The sequence below is a fragment of the Meriones unguiculatus genome, chromosome 5 (assembly GCF_030254825.1).
Source record: "Meriones unguiculatus strain TT.TT164.6M chromosome 5, Bangor_MerUng_6.1, whole genome shotgun sequence".
Taxonomy (NCBI): domain Eukaryota; kingdom Metazoa; phylum Chordata; class Mammalia; order Rodentia; family Muridae; genus Meriones; species Meriones unguiculatus.
In genome coordinates this window covers 22,737,490-22,754,839 of record NC_083353.1, presented here as the reverse complement: position 1 = coordinate 22,754,839, position 17,350 = coordinate 22,737,490, and the positions used below count along the sequence as shown (strand labels likewise).

General features: G+C 39.7%; 1 gene segment (V, D, J or C); it reads left to right on the top strand.

Annotated features, from left to right (window-relative positions):
* Window positions 1-4,708: 4,708 nt before the first annotated feature.
* LOC110543282 (immunoglobulin kappa variable 1D-33-like) lies at window positions 4,709-16,983 on the top strand. The segment is given in 4 exon segments: window positions 4,709-4,774; window positions 4,959-5,263; window positions 12,770-12,867; window positions 16,770-16,983. Coding segments are annotated over 4 exon segments (666 nt in total).
* The last annotated feature ends 367 nt before the right edge of the window (window positions 16,984-17,350 follow it).

The window sequence follows — 17,350 nt, the reverse complement described above, 5'->3', positions numbered from 1 at the left end:
TTAATATAAAAATTAATTAAAACAAACTATCCTCAAGCAATTGTCTACTTACCTGGGTGGTGCTCATCTTGCACTTAATTCCTTGGAGCTGGCCAAAGATTTATTGCAGAAGCTGCAAGGATTAAGTCCCTGTAACAACTATCATCATTCATTAAGTGTTATGCTTGGAGTATTTGTGCTAATTAATCATTGAAAATAGAAGTACATATTTTCTGGTTTATGGGATCTTACCGTCTTTTAGGTATTCAAATACATGTACATATATCTGGCATTAAAAATTAAAAAAATAATGATCATGTTGAGAGCCAGACAGATTCAATGTTCACTCAGATTCCCCCAGAAAAGGACAAAGAATTTTGGTTCTGTGTTATCAGGACAAATCCTGCTTGTCTCACAGTTGAACAGAAGAAGAATGGAAAATAGTCCAACCCTATAGCTTACCCAGTCCTGCTTTCCTTCCTCCTTCATCTCTCCAGGGATCAGGAGCATTATCACCCCAGGCTAGGCAGCAGGAAACTAATTTTGAGAATGAATGTTAATGAGAGTGAAGGCAAGAGTAGAATTGAGCTTTCATTTAAACCACGAAGAGAATGGCCTCCCTGGGAAATGTGCAAGTTATCCAGTGAGCAAAGTGCTATGGAGAGAACCAAGGAGTGGGTGGTTATTCTATTAGGTGAGGCACTGGTATAAGTTGCCTTCTGTCTGTGCATGATCAGGTGACAGTGGAGAAGCAAGGAGCACTGTAGCTCATTGCTGCCCATGCCTAGGATGTCAGCAGCATCTCAGGTCACAAGCTTGGTGAGAAGATGATATCCATATCAATCTTTGATATTCTAACATCATGTGGTATATTGATTTCTCTTTTTTGAGTAACAAGTGGCTATTAATATAGCAATTCACCAATCTCGAGTCTGCTAGTCTCCATGAGTAGGAATGGAGCATGAGGGATCTCTTTTCAGGGTCTTTCAAAGTCAAAACTGAGTGCTTTTAGACAAGATGTATTATTTTTGTTTGTTTCTCATCATGGTTCTTTTTTATTGAAAGCTGGTACTGGAGACCACTCCCGATTATATCATGAGTCTTTCTAATCTGTTTCTTTTTGTCTGAATGTTTGTTATAAGGGGTCCTCTGATTTGGTCACATCCACTGAAATAACCTTCTACTCTAGAGGTCCTCCATTGTCATATAGCTGCTGAATCCCTTTAGAGACATGCAACTTGCTGCTTAAATACACACATTGAGGTTATTGTTATGACTGCAGAGTCAGGAATATTTGGGTCAGCAAACTGAGAGTTCTTTCTACATAACATCAGAATAAGTTTCCAAATACTGATTGTGTGTCAATTGTATTTATAAACCTGGGAATTATTCATAAATTAGATTTAAAAGTTTTATTTGAAATTTTGATGCATGTATATATTGGATTTTGAGCATTTCACTCCCATTGCCTTCAGTCTTCCTCCCCTATCTCCTGGTGAATAAATCTTCCTCAAACCATTGTTTTTTTCAAGTTGCTGTTCCTTATTTTCCCTCTGATTATTTCCTGGAATATGGGCTACACTCTTTAAGAAAATGACTCCCCAATCCCCTTCTCTCTCATTTCTTACTTACTCATTGACTTTCAGGGAAGGATAAGGCAACATTGATCCCTTCCCCTTGCATAAGGATATGGTAGTGGGTCAAGTCTGATGCAAATTGCCACTGTGGCAGTTTGCTCATGAGGGCAACAGACAAGCTATTCCCCAAAGGCCCTGTCTCACAGCCCTTGTTCACAGTGTCTGGTCTATATGTGGATTTTGTCTATTTTCAATGAAGGTTCCTGAGATTTAGGGTAGGAGACATTCCCTTTGGGATGACTACTCCACAGTGACATGTTCTCTGTACTTTGACCAATTTTGTACCTCTGTCTTAATCACTTTTTCCTGTAGAAAGAGACTTTTAGGATGAATACTAAGAATAGCATGATTCTATGGGTGTAAACAAAAGGACATTGAAAGCAGTTTGATGCATGTTCATTCAGAAAACAAACAAAGAAACAAACAAATGAATTATGGTAAGTTTTCCTTGTCCCCAGTACTACCCATAGATGGATTCTTGAACAAGTTTGCAATTCTGGTCATTGACATTGATATCCTTCTGTACATTTCATATAATGAAGAGAAAACATCCTAAACTTCATGTGTAGACTCCTCCTCAGTGTGTCAGTCTGCAATACAACCCCCCTTTAGAGCTCAGCCTGTTTGCAAGTGTCTGGATAAGCAGCTTTCCTAACTCCACACAGAAATAATAAAAGTCTCCATATTTTCACATCATTGTGTCAATACAACCTTGACTAAAATGTATCTAGTGAAAACATGTACTCACTCACTGTTACCATTGTCTCACAAGTTCTCATTACACTTAGCATTAAATTCAAAATTCCTGAGAGATTTCCAAAATTAAGCAGTCTCAGTCATATGCACAGGATATTTTAACTTCTTCCACAGGATGAGCTTTCCCAGGCAATTTCATTTAATATCTTCTTTTTTAAATGATCACATGGTCTTATGCATGGCTAAAGGGATCTTTGCACTTTTGAACTGCCAAATCTCTTCTGTCAAGTCAGCTCTCAAGTAGCTGCTTCTGGAGAAGGCATTCCTATCCTCTTGTTTCTGTTGCATACCCCACCAGATCATTCACTTTTCAAAAATCTTATTTTCTATCACCTAATTCTTATCTCTGACTGACAGTACCAGCTACTATCTCTTCAATGATAAAGAATAGGAAATTTACTTGTTAACTTCCTTTGAATGACAACATATATACATGTTAATGGAACTCTATGCAATGGTGAACAGAAGAGTACACACACACACACACACACACACACACACACACACATTTGATATGGTGTCTCCCTGTGTTTCTGTGTCAAATAAACTATTTATCATAGGTTGCTGGTATATGCCAGTTTTTCCTCTGCCAGCATGCCAAATTCTCAGATTATAGGCACCCATCACTAAACTAGGCAGTAGTGTGACTCTCAAAACTGCAGTATGTGGCAAGTTAAATCCATAATGGTATAAGAGTAGTATCTTAGGAAGATGGATAGGAATGCCAGCCAAAACCTTTTTTATCACATGTCTCACCACCACCAGCCATCACGCTATAAAACCTAATGAGACTGGAGGTAATTATAACTTAAGGCCCCATTTGTATATTACAAGTTGTGGGATTCTAGATACACTATTGATTGTGTGCATAAATTAAAACATTGCAACTTGGAAATAATTTCCATTGGTTGCCTGTAGGGGGAGCTATGAACTGTAGGCTTCTCGGGGAGACTAGAGAGGAGTAGTTTGTGGAGGAAATTCATGGAAGTAGGGATCCTCCCTGCCCATATCTGCAGCATAGAGGGTCACCATCAGCTGCAACATCAATGGTATCTACAAAGCTCTTACAACCAGGTATTTAGCCTGATTCCACCAAAAGCAGAGAAAGGCTACCCAATTGTTCACCTGGATGACTCTCAGGCATTTTGACTGCTCATGGATCTAGGACAGAGTTCACTTTCAGCACCATCGGCATTCAGACTGAAGAGGTGACAGTTTGTTACTGTGAAGGTTGTTGTAGTTTCCTCCTCAGTTCCTTAGCCTGCAACACAGACACCTTTAGAGCTCAGCTTGACAGCCAGGATCTGATACAGAAAACTTTTTATCTCTACACAGCCTGGTAAGCACTCTCATCTCTGTCCAAAAATCAGTGAGCCTTGCCTCACTCAAATAGACTTGAAAGTCTAGGAGAGAATTCAAAGGCCAAAATGTCTTTTAATCTTTTATGGAAGATACTACTTGAGTAAATAATACTTGAGTAAAGATTAACGATAATACTTGAGTAAAGATTAAATAATTATTTTCCACTACATTTGCCCATATTGATAGCAAGATTTCAAAGGTGATTCTCATTTTTTTAACTTTTATTAATTACACTTTATTCATTGTGTATCCCCCATAAGCCCCTCCCTCCTCCCCTCCCGGTCCCATCCTCCCCCCCTTCTGCATGCATTTATGGCTGTGTTCATTAGCAGAACAAGTAATTTAGAAATACTTAATAGCTTTCTTTTCATATTAATAACCAATATTCTTTAAATAGATAATCTTTAAATCCCAGTGACCTTATTTTTCTTTATTAAACTTCTGATTTTACCTCTGAGTAAATTTTACCTGTATATAAAATCCAGATTTCTCTATCCTTCTTTCCTTTCTCTCACCTAGTCTTCTACTTTCCCCTTCTTTCTTTCCTTCCTTCTTTCTGCTTCTTCTGTTTTTTTTTCTGCTGTTGTTGATCATGATATTGTTTCCTGATGATTGTAATCAATGTTTTTCGAGTATTAGAAATTCTAGTATTTTCTAGTATTTTTATTAAACTCACTTGCTTTAACTGTTTTTGATTTTTAATGGAAGCCTGTCATGAGAGTGTCTTCATATTTGCAGATTAAGAGCTCGTAAGTTTGTCCTTGAGCTTCTATGTTTACTTTTTTCCCTAGTGATTGTGTATTTGCTTTGATGATATTTTTGTCTGTAGATTTAACCTGTGTTCTCTCACAACCCAGTACCCTGGCTATTTACCTTCTCATTTCATGTCTACTTTGCATAGTTCCCTATAAGCCAGCCCAGCTGTACATAGTTTATAAACCTGGCCTTTGCAGTGAGAACTGAAAAGCATCAGACAGCCTGAAAAACAAATATGGAGTCACACAGCCAGGTCTTCATATTCCTGCTCCTCTGGTTGTCTGGTGAGACATTAAAGATTATTAGAATATCATCAAAGTAATTCATTTGTAGAGAAACAGCTATTTATTATAGGAATCCAGTTGTATGCAGGCAATGCCATTAGGAAAGACATTTTTGATCCCAACATTTGTATCAGGAACTCTTCGTGTGTATGTGTGTATACTCATTGTGTATTTTTGGTTGCAGGTGCTGAGGGGAACATTGTGATGATCCAGTCTCCTGAATTCATGTCCACATCTGTTGGAGACAGAATCACCCTAAGCTGCAAGTCCAGTCAGAGTGTGAGTGGTTATGTAGCTTGGTACCAGCAGAAACCAGGGAAGCCTCCTAAACCACTAATCTATGATGCATCCAATAGATACACTGGGGTCCCTGATCACTTCACAGGGAGTGGATTTGGGACAGATTTCACTGTCAGCATCAGCAGTGTGCAGGCTGCAGACCTGGCAGTTTATTACTGTCAGCAGTATGACAATACTCCTCCCACAGTGGTTCAGCCTACAACACAAACCTCCTTGAGAGTCTCACCAGCTGCCTGCACCACACACAGCCCTGGGCCTGCACACTTCCCCCTTTTGCCTAAGATCTGCTAAGCATGACTAATTGATGCAATCTTCAGTAGAAATTAAGAGATTGCCTCCTTTTTTCCCTATTTTTGGCAACACTGGTGTGTATAGATAAAAAGGAGAAGCTAAGTAAAGAGATTTAGAAGGTGTGGTTTGCACTGAGAAGATACAGTGCAACAAGAAGCATCAGTGAAGTTTATGTTGCCATGTTGATTTTAGATATCTCTTTGTTATGCCTTTAGACTATGATGAATCTGTATAAAATAGGATAGACTTTAAAATTATTTACATAGACTACAGCATCATGAGATTATTAGTTTTGATTAAAAATCCTCAAGCTTAGGTAAATGAAATCTATCAAGAAAATTGTCCATTTCAATTACATTTTCAAATTTTGGGGTGTATAGGCTTTTGAAGTAAGACCTAATGATTTTTTGAATTTCCTCAGTGTCTGTCATTATGTCTCTGTTTTTTGTTTATGATTTTGCTAATTTGGATAGTCTCTCCCTGCCTTTGAGTTAGTTTTGCTAAGGGTTTGTCTATATTGCTGATTTTGTCAAAGAACCTTGACAAAATTGGTTTAATCGATTCTTTGAATTGTTTTCTTTGTTTCTAACTCATTGATTTCAGGTGTGAGTTTGATTATTTCCAACTTTCTACTCCTCTTCGGTTTGTCTGCTTCTTTTATTTCCCCCTAGGGATTTTAGGTGTGCAAGTAACTCGCTTGAAGGAGATATCTCAGATTTCTATTTGGAGACATTTTAGTGCTATGGACTTTCTTCTTAGCACTGATTTTATTGTGTCCCATAAGTTTGGGTATGTTGTACCTTCATTTTCAGTGAATTTTAGGAAGTCTCTAATTTCTTTTTTTCATTTCTTCCCCAACCACGCTGTTGTTAAGTAGAGAGTTGTGCAATTTCCATGTGTATGTAAGCTTTTTCTCATTTCTGTTGTCATTGAAGTCTAATTTTAGACCGTGGTGGTCTGATCCAATACACGGAATTATTTCAATCTTCTTTTATCTGTTAATGCTTACCCTGTGCCTGACTATATGGTCAATTTTTGAGACGGTTCCATGAGATGATGAAAGAAAGTTGTAGTCTTTTGAGTTTGTGTACAGAGTTCTGTAGACTTCTATTAGGTCCATTTGATTTAGGACATCTGTGTCATTATTTCCCTATTTAGCTTCTGTCTACATGATCCCTCCCTTGGTGAGAGTGGAGTATTGAAATAGTGTTGGGATCAATGTGTGATTTAAACTTTAATAATGTTTCATTTACAACTGCAAGTGCTCTTGTATTTGGGGCATAGATGTTCAAGACTGTGATGTCCTCCTGATATATTTTTCCTTTGAAGAGAATGAAGTGCCCCTCCTTATCTTTTTTGATAAATTTTGGTTGAAATTCTATTTTATTATTTATTAAGGCAGCTACTCCAGCTTTGTGAATCAGTCCATTTGGTTGAAAAAACATTTTTCTAGCCCTTTACTCTGAGATGTTTATTTTTGTTTCAGAAGTGTGTTTCTTGAATACAGCAGAATGCTGGATCCTGTTTCTGCAAGCATTCTGTTAGTCTGTGTCTTTTTTTTATTTTTTTTTATTTAACTTTTATTAATTACACTTTATTCATTTTGTATCCCTCCATAAGCCCCTCCCTCCTCCCCTCCCAGCTTCCCCTCCCCCCCTTTCTGTTTGCATGCCTCTCCCCAAGTCCACTGATAGGGGAGGTCCTCCTCTCCTTTCTGATCTTAGTCTATCATTTCTCATCAGAAGTGGCTGCATTGGAGAGTTGAGGACACTGATGTTGATAGGTAACAGTGACCAATGAGTGTCCTTTTATTGTGGAGTTGGTGGTGTCACTGTGTTTCAATGCTTTTTTCCTTTCATTTTTTGTTGTGAAGTTATCTATATCCTGTATTTTTTTTTTTTTGGGTGTAGTTGATTTTCTTGGATTGGAAGTTTCCTTCAATTATCTTCTGTAGGGCTGTGTTGCTATGTAGATATTGTTTAAGTTTAGTTTTGTCATAGAATATTTTCTTTTCCTCAGCTAGATTGATTAAATCTTTCTTGTATATAATAGTCTGGGTTGTCATCTGTGGTCTCTTAGAGTCTGCATGACATCTGCCCAGATGCTTCTGGCTTTCATAGTTTCTGTTAAGAAATCTGGTATGATTCTGATAGGTCTGCCTTCATATGTTACTTGGCTTTTGTCCCTTGCTGGTTTTAATATATATTTTTTGGGGGGGATCTGACGTTTTTTATTATTTTTATATTAATTTTCATTTTTTTATATTAATCACAGGTTATTTGCTTTGTATCCAAGCTGTAGCCCCCTCCCACATTCCTTCCCAATCCCACCGTCCCTCCCTCCCTCATCTCCTTCCTGCCCCTTTCCAAGTCCACTGCTAGGGGAGGTCCTCCTCCCCTTCCAAAAAAAAAAACCCATCAACAACAGTAACTTCAACATATGTTTTGACAAATAGCATGTGCTTATTCCAACCCAAAGACAGGTTTTTAAAGCAGCTCTTTAAAACAGCTGCATTCCTTGGAACCATCTCTGTGTCAGTGCCTTGTTTCATGAAAGAAAATGAGTTCAATATGTAATGGAAATGTATAACTGATGAAAGCATCAGCATAAACAGAGAACATTCTTGACAGCATAAAAGTCTTCTTGGGTTTTAATATTTTTTGTTTGTTCTGTAGGTTTAGTGTTTTCATTATGAAGTGACCTGAAAAGTTTCTTTGGAGCCAAGAATCCTATTTTTTGTATATTCTTATTATTCTTAGATTTTGTCTTTTCATGGCAGTCTTGATTTCTTGGATATGTTGTGATTGGAACTTTTCTGATTTTAATGGTTTGCCTGGATTCTACTGGTAGACCCATGGAACAGGGGCTTCAATATTGAGAATCCTGTCTCAAGGATCCCAATGTTGCTCATAGTGAGTGTGTGGGTGGGATGTCTGGTTGCTATCATAGAGGGACCCTGGATCTGGGGCTCTGCAAGCACTCACTTAAAGGTGCACTCACTTGCTAGCAGGCCTAATCAGAAAGCACAGAGAATCCCTGTTGTCAGAACAAAAATACTGCCTACATGCTAGGATAGGATCTTCACCAACCAAATGTCTGACAGACAGAATATATAAAAAAACTAAAGAAGTTAAAAAGCAACAAACTCAAGTAATTCAAAATAAAAAAAATATGTCTTACAGTGCTAAACAGAGAATTCTCTGTAGAGGAATATAGAATGACAGAGAAACACTGAAAGGAATGCTCAACATGCTTAGCCATCAGGAAGATGCAAAACAAAACAACTCTGAAATTTTGCCTTACCCGCATCAGAATGGCTAAGATTAAAAAATCAAGTGACAATACATGCTGGAGAGGATGTAGAGAAAGAGGTACCTTCCTTCTTTGCTGGTGGGAAAACAAATATGCTTAACCACTTTGGAAATCAATCTGGCACTTTTTCAGACAGTTACTTCCTGAAGGTCCAGCTCTAGCACCCCTAGGCATATAGCCAAAATCTGCTCAAGTACACAACAAAGGACATTTGTTCAACCATGTTCTTAGCAGTTTTATTCGTAATAACCAGAACCTGGAAACAACCCAGATGTCCCTCAACAAAGGAATGGATATAGAAATTGTGGTACATTTAAAAAATGAAATACTACTCAGAAATTATAAACAACGAAATCATGAAATTTGCAAGCAAATGGTGGGAACATGAAAAGATCATCCTGAGCAAGGTATCCCAGAAACAGAAAGACAGACACAGTATATACTCACTTATAAGTAGATAGTAGATATATAATATAGAATAAATGTGAAAAAATCTGTACAGCTAAAGAAGGTGTGGTAGAAGGAGGACCCTGGGTAAGATCATCAGTCCTCACTCAGAAAGGCAAACAGGACAGACATTGGAAGAAGGATATAACAAGAAACAGGACAGGAGCCTACCAAGAATCTGAAAGATTCTACAAGATTCTACCTAGCATTGTATCAAAGTTGATACTGAGACAAACTTTGGGAAGTGTTCAGGGAATCTCACGAAAGGAGTTGAGAGTAAGACCTGGAGAGGACAGGAGCTCTACAAGGAAAGCAACAGCACCAAATAATCTTGGCACAGGGGTCTCTTCAGAGACTTATACTCCAACCAAGGATCATTCATGGAGATAACGTAGAATCTCTTTACAGATATAGCCTGTGGCAGTTCAGTGGCCAAGTGGGTTCCATAGTAATGGAAACAAGGACTGTCTCTGACATGAACTGATTGGCCCGCACTTTGAACACCGCTTCCTTAGGGGGAAACAGCCTTACCAGGCCACAGAGGAAGACAATGCAGCCACTCCTGATAAAAACAAACTAGGATCAGAAGGAAGTAGTGGAAGACCTCCCCTATCAGTGGACTTAGGGAGGGGCTGGATGGAGAAGGGAGAGGGATGATGGGATCAGGAGGGGAGGAGGGAGGAACAGGCAGAATATAAAATGAATAAACTCTAAGTAATAATATAAAAATAAATAAATAAAAAAAGTAAAGGACAAAGAATTTTTGTTTTGTGTTGTTGTCCAAAGTAGTCTTGGCAAGGTCCATTGTGATCATGGTGCTTGAGTCTTTAAGGAGTTAAGGTATCAGTCCTTGTGAAGTGTATGTTACCTCCTGAAGGGCCATGGATATCAGTCCTAGGGTCAGTTGTGACTGGCACATCCTGTGTTGTCTTTACCAACAGTGGTTGATTTAGTTCTCCTCTCACCTTGATCCATCACCTCTCTTTAAATAGTTTAGAAGATGTTACACTTCATAACAAACTTGCTAGTCATAGTCATCAAGGTATGCAAGCCTTCCTGGTCACATCTTTTCCTTGTTTCTTCTTAGTTCCTCTTTCTGTCCTTCTTCCACTTGACATCTCATAATTCCTGACCTTTAAATCTTCAGGTTTATGTCACTGTAAAATGTTTTTCTTCCTCTGTCTATTGTTATTGATAGGTTTTTTGAGTATAATAATGTTGGTTGATAACTGTGGTCTCTCAGAGTTTGTAGAACATCCTTACAGGACCTTTGTTTTAGGGGCTTCATTGAGAAATCAGGTGTTATTTTGATGGTCCTGCTGTAAATGTGACTTTGTCTTTTCCCCTTGAATCCTGTAATAACCTTCACCCCATATATGTTGAGTATTTTGATTGCTATGTGTTGTGGATAAATTCTTTTCTTTTTTTTTAACATTCTTTTGGTATACTGTATGGGTTTGTACATTGCTTGACAGGCATCCCATTGTTAAGATCAAAGAAATATTCTATGATTTTGTTGAAAGTATTCTCTGTGCTTTTGACCTGATTTGTTTGTTTGTTTGTTTCCTCCCAGTGGAAGATAAACTGTGAAAAAGCCTTCAACATATTCCCACAGGAGATGTGTATGTATGTATGACATTCATCACTTTCCAAGTGCATGTGCTTGTGGGACATTTATGTGGAAAAACAAAAACCCAGGATAGCTAAAACAATTGTGTATAATAAAAGAACTGGAGGTGTCACCATTCTTGATTTCAAGTAGTATTACAGAGTCATAGCAATAAAACTGCATGACATTTGCATGAAAGACACATTGATCAATGGAATCAAGTTGATTCCATAACACAAACATAAACATATGCAGGTATGGATATCATATTCTTTAAAAATGAATGGAAAATGCATATTGGAAAACAGCATGTTCAATAAATGGTGCAGGTGGTACTGTATGCCTGCACATAGAAGAATACAAATAGATACACACTTATCATCTTACACAATACTCAAGTCCATGTGACTGAAAGATCTCAGCAGAAACCAGATACACTGAGCACAATAGAAGACACACTGGGATATAGCCTCCAAAACATTCCCATAGGAGATGATTGTCTGCAAAGAATAGCTATAGCACAGACAGTAAGATCAACAATTGATAAATGGGATCTCAAGTAAGAGAATTTTTTTCTAAGGCAAAGAAGCACTATCAATTTGTAAAGTAGGTGCCTATAGAATAAGAAAAGATCCATATCCAATAGAAGACTGATTGATATCCAACATACACAAAAAATTAATAAATTAGATATCAACAAACCAAGCAGTGTAATTAAAAATGCAGTACAGACTTAAACAAAGAATACTCAATAAAGGAAACCCAAGAAATTGAGAAAAACTAAAAGAAATGTTCAACATCCTTAATCACTGGGAAAAAGCAAACCAAAACTACTTTGAGATTCTATCTTGCACCTGTCAGAATGGCCAGATCAATAATACAAGTGACAGTTCATGCTGATGAGGAATGTAGATGCTGGTGGGAGTGAAACCTTGTATAGACACTGTGGAAATCACTATGGTGGTTCTTAAGAAAAATTGGAATCGATTCACATCAAGAACCAGCTTTAAGACTATTGGGCCTATCCCCAAAGGACACAGCATCCTATCACAAGGACATTTTCTGAACCATGTTCTCATGTGGCGTTCTTCATGATAGCCAGACTCTGGAAACAATGTAGATGTCCCTAAACTAATTATTAGTGTTAGGAAATGTAGAAAATGTGAGGTTACACGTGGGTCCACAAATCACACCAGGAGATCGGTTCCACGTGGGAGGTTTATTAGGGAAGAGGGTTACAGAGAGGGAGATAGAGAGAGAGACAGAAAGACAGACAGACAGACAGAGCCAGAGAGAGGAGAAGGAAGAGAGAGAGAGAAAAAGAAGCGCAAGGGGAGGGGCCCCAGTTCTCTTATAGCGTGATCCAGGACATGAGCGGGTGGTTCCAGGTGGTCAGCAGGTGGTCTGGGTGTCTTTCCAAATGCCTGATACCTGGTCTGCCAAGCCCCAGGGGCTGCCTGTAGAAATACCTGCTTGCTGATCCCAACATTCCCCCCTTTTTCTATAATTAAAAATATGGAGCTTGGGCTGCCTTTTATAAGGTAAGTTAAAGTATATAAATTTAGGCTCATTGGAAGCAGATCTTGGTTGTCATGTAAGAGGTTGAGAGGGGAATAGCAACAAATGGTCAGGTTGTAAGGTTAAGAATAAGAGAAGTCTCTGCCCTGGAAAATTTAGGGCAGAGGGTTTAGGGTAGAGGGTTTTTAACAGAGAGAGTTGCCAGCCATGCAAGGCAGTGGGTAGGGACTGGGGAACACTGGGAGAACCTGGAGCTGCTTGTCCTGGTCCTGAAGCACACCACTTCAGCCTTTTGTTAACAACAAGTGGATAACGTGCGTAGATTCTCTTCTGGCTACTTCCTGCTGACACTGGGGGCTATGTAGGGAGGTCAAAAGGCTGAAGTGTTGACAAAGTCCAGGAAGAATAGGCTGCTTTGATGCTTTTCCAGGTCTGTGAGAACACCCATGGCTGGGAGGGAAGGTGCAGGTCCAGCTTGTTGGTAAGGTCAGAGCCGAACACCTTTATCTTGTTGGAAGTCCATGAGGTCAGAGCTGAACACCTGTAGCTGCTTTGGCGCTGTTGCGGCTGTAGGAGACACCTGTGTCTGGAAGGACACTGAAACAGAGAAAATCCTGTAGGTAAGCATTGAAAGGTTTGGATCTATGAGGTTTGTACATGAGAACCTCTGTCTACCTGGACGGACTTTATTTACCCAATCACTGGCAATATTAAAGAGGGCTTTGTTTTTGATCTGTCATTGAGGTGAGGTTTAGTTACAGGAGTGTATAAACTTAGAGGCCCTGGCACTAGGGATAGAAACCTGAAATTCTCCAGCTTGTCTGGAGGGATGGGCGTCTGGGCATCTCCCATTGGGGGCAGAGAAGTCTCTATGTAGGGATGTGGTGATGGGTGTTATCCATTGGGAGCCGGAAGAGACGGAGGCCTTCTAATGGCGTCCCAGGAGAAGGCGAGTCTCTGTAGAGAGTGATCTGATCTGGTCCATATCTCGTCAGATATTGGCCAGCGATCGAGGGCCAGCTGCCCCGTGGCACGGCCCGAGAGAACACGCTTCTTGCCTAGCTAGGACTGAGTGCAGGAGCATGTAGAGAGAAGCGCGTGTAGAAGGCTCCCAAGGGAAAATGAGAAGAGCCATATGGGAGAGAGGGGACCTTTCCATGAGCAAGCGAACCAGCACGTGCATGAGCGAGCGGGGGGAAGGAACCTGTAGAGGGGGTGTACTGCCCAAGGGAGAGTGTGGCCCTAAAGTGAAAGTCAGCATAGAGGGTCAAACCTAGACAATTAAGGCTACAGCTGAGGGGGGGGTCCCCTGTCTCAAAAGATAGTAGGAAGCTGCCAGAGCTCTGTGGTCAAGCTTCCCCTACCAAGATAGGCATGCATGCTGAGAAAATGGAGTGAACTCACCAATCCAGCCAGTGGTTGTATGTAGTAAATAGCAGTCTGGTAGCCAGGAAAGGAAATTCCAAACTAGGAATTACTTTTAAGTTTTAAGAAAGAGATAAAACCTTAAACATGTTAGTATTACAACTGTATTGTGTATTGAGAAAAAGGCAGTAGGCATATATATGTTTTAACGGTATAAGTACTTTTTAAGGTGAACTTTGAAAAGGCAAAAGCCTTTTATGAAATAAAAGGGAAACTTACTTAAAGTAACTATAAGGAATAGGTTTAAGATATTCCTGTGTTAAAATCTACCCCAGAAATGGCAGATAATAAGAATACCATACTAAAAGCTATGACTTTTGGGTCAGATATACACATTAAACAGATGTTTTTAACATAACGAGAAGCACCTATAAGTCTATCTCTAGAAGCCAACAAAGGAAATTAAAATCTCAACCTGGTGACTGAATAATAAGCAGTTATTGCTCCATCAACTTATCAAAACTCTATTGATCAATATCAAAACTCTGAACTTTTAAAATCTTATAAGCACAACGGTAGCAAAAAGGGGGGAGATCTAAAGTATCTCTCATTTTCACTCTGCTTTAAAACATTTTTATATTTTTATAACTCATATACCTTAAAACACCTATTTAGACTCTAATCTTTTGCATTTATCAACCCTGAAATATTTTCTCAGACCAAATAACAACACTAGATTTTTATCACCTAATCTCCTGTATCCTCAGACCCTATATAAGCTCCATTTATTTATCTTAAGACACAGGCAACTAACATGAGTCCTGTGAGCAAGGCAAACCTTTCTTTTTCTTTTAAATAAGAGATCTAGTACTCTGTGGTTTTAGCTAATGAACTGATTAATGAGCTAACAGTCGATCTAATCTTCTTCTCTGTAGCTGCAAAGCTACCGTAAGCTTAGCATAGCCATCAAGGTGTTTAGAGACCTGAGAAGGATTATAAGCTAAATAAATTATAAGCTAAATAAATATATCAATTTATGTGCCAATCAAAATGACAGGGATGACTAGTTAGCCCATTACCTAGGCAGTGTCCCTGGCTCCTGTAGTCTCACAGCATCCTGAACAGAAGCAGTTCTGCCAGGCACATAAGATGAGAGACTGTTTCTGTGGAGAAAGAAATGAGAGAATGGCCTCACCTTGCCCTTAGCAACGTGAAACATTGACTCCAGGTGTCCATAGTTTTGGCTGGGCCTTAGCAGTGGGCCAGTTGAGGCAGTATTGCCCAGTGGTTAGCATACCACAATCCAGAGTTGCAGTCATCTGTCATTGTGCCCAAATCTTCTCAGAGACCTTGGGGGAGCTACTGTCAGGATTTTGGGACTTCCTGTCACAATAAGCTTACACATGTTAAAATGCCATATTCATCAGATCTCTAATAAGCTTGAGGCCAGCACATCCGAGTTACTCTTTGTGTATCTTTATAATCTGCTCTAAAATGTGTCCTATAAAACAGAATGCCATCATCTCTAATTTTAGTATTCCTAGAAGTATATATTTTAAGACAAATAGGCAAACCTCATAGTTACCCATCCTAGGCTCAACACTAAAAAAAAAAAAAAAAAAACTTGAACAAGGAGACTAGGTAAGGCTCAACTGCAGCATTTAGCATGACTTCAAATCTGCTCTTTTTGAACTAAAATCAAAGCAAACCTTTTAATTAGATATAATGTATAGAAAAGCTAGCAAATCTTGCTGCTCCTACCACTTGCATTAAAATTGAACACTAAAAAGCTTTGCATTTAACACTAATGACTAAACATAACTGAGATACCTGAACAAAATGGTGGCGAACTCATGGCTCCACCCTCTTTATCTCCGGACCAGCACGTGGCTGGCCACGTGCAACCGAACTCAGCTGGAATCCTTAAGCAAATATGGCAGCCAAACTACAGCTTTACGTGCTTTCCATTGCTGAACCATCATGGCAGCAGGCCATGTGCTAGCATTAGCACAGGCTGCGAATGACATCACCAAGCACAGCCACTAGGTGCTGCTGATACAGCAAACACTGTGGAGCATCCATAATCCCCCACAATCAAAAGTTCTTAGTGATTAAACAAGCTTTAGAATCAACTGCATAACAGAACAATTTTAAACTGTAAGAATTACTTTAGCCATACCAAACCTATCAGCTAGAATTTTTTTCTTAAAAGAGCATAAAAAACATTTTGTAATGAACAATCACCAGCCCTTTAAATGAATTATAACATATTTAAAATACAGTTTTTTTTAAATCATATTAATTCTCTGGATTTTTATAACACATCCACTAACCTTCTGCAACATTTTATATAACTTTAGGTTTCTAGCTTTTTTTTTTTCTGGCTTAACCAGACATGCTTACTTTTTTTGCTTTTCAGACAACATAAAAACTCTTATTAAAATCCATTCCATTCTGACATGATCCTGCTGAAGCCCAGAGTCTACGTAGGATTTGCTTTCTATAGGCAAAGCAAAAGCAAGTTACATTACTATAAAGAGGAGTTCTGAAACTGCCAAATTTTTAAAATAACTTCCCTGTAGCAGGTAACAAACAAACTCTAAGGAACTTAGAACAAGCTTTGAGGAACTTGGTGAAACTTCCCCTTTTCTTTGTCTCAAGGTACAGAACAGGGAGTAAACATGTTTTTTATAAACAAAGTAGCTTATCAAACAAACAGCTCTCCACAAGATACATTCTCAAAAACTGCAATTTTACCTTCATAAGCACAGACAATATGGCAGGGTTTTATTTAGTAAACTAAAATATTCAAGAGCATAAACCCAGTGAGAAAATTATGAGGGCGTTTAAATAGAAGCAGCTTGGGAAAGGGGGCTGGGTTATTGCGGGGGAGAGGGAGGCACATGGGAGGCAGGGCCTCCTTGCCCGAGTTAAAGATGGCGCTGGACACGTGGGGCGGGGCCTCCTTGCCCAAACTAAAGATGGCGCCGGCCACATGGAAACCTCTGATATAACCAAGGTCCTGCCCATTTTTCCCAAAGCCAAGATGGCTGCGCCCAGTTACCGGCCACGTGGAAGCCTCTGATGAAAGCCAAGATGGCTGGGACCAGGCATTTAGTGGGAATTTTAAAGTTTGGAAAACTCCCTACCAAGTTTTGAAAAGTCAGTTACGGCGCTGTGTCCAGGTGGCAGCAGCGGGAACGGCAGGGGCAGCGGGGACGGCAGAAGTGGAGGGGACGGCAGGGGCGGCGTAGGCGTAGGCGTCGGCGTCGGCGGTGGCAGCGGGAACAACGGCGGGAATGGCGGGAACAGCGGGTACGGCGGCAGCGGTGGCGGGAGTTTTAGAGAGAAGGAGAAAGAATGTTGAGGCGAGTTTGAAAAGGAATTGGAGGCAGGAGAGTGGGGATCTCAGGTGGATTTGGAAGGAATAGGTTCCCCAGAAGCTCCGGCGTGCTCGGTAAAACTAATGGGGGGGTACCTAATCCGGCCTAATGCACCAATGTTAGGAAATGTAGAAAATGTGAGGTCACACGCGGGTCCACAAATTGCACCACGAGATCGGTTCCACGTGGGAGGTTTATTAGGGAAGGGGTTTACAGAGAGGGAGATAGATAGATAGATAGATAGATAGATAGATAGATAGATAGATAGACAGAGGAGAAGGAAGAGAGAGAAAAAGAAGCGCAAGGGGAGGAGCCCCAGTTCTCTTATAGCGTGATCCAGGGCATGAGGGG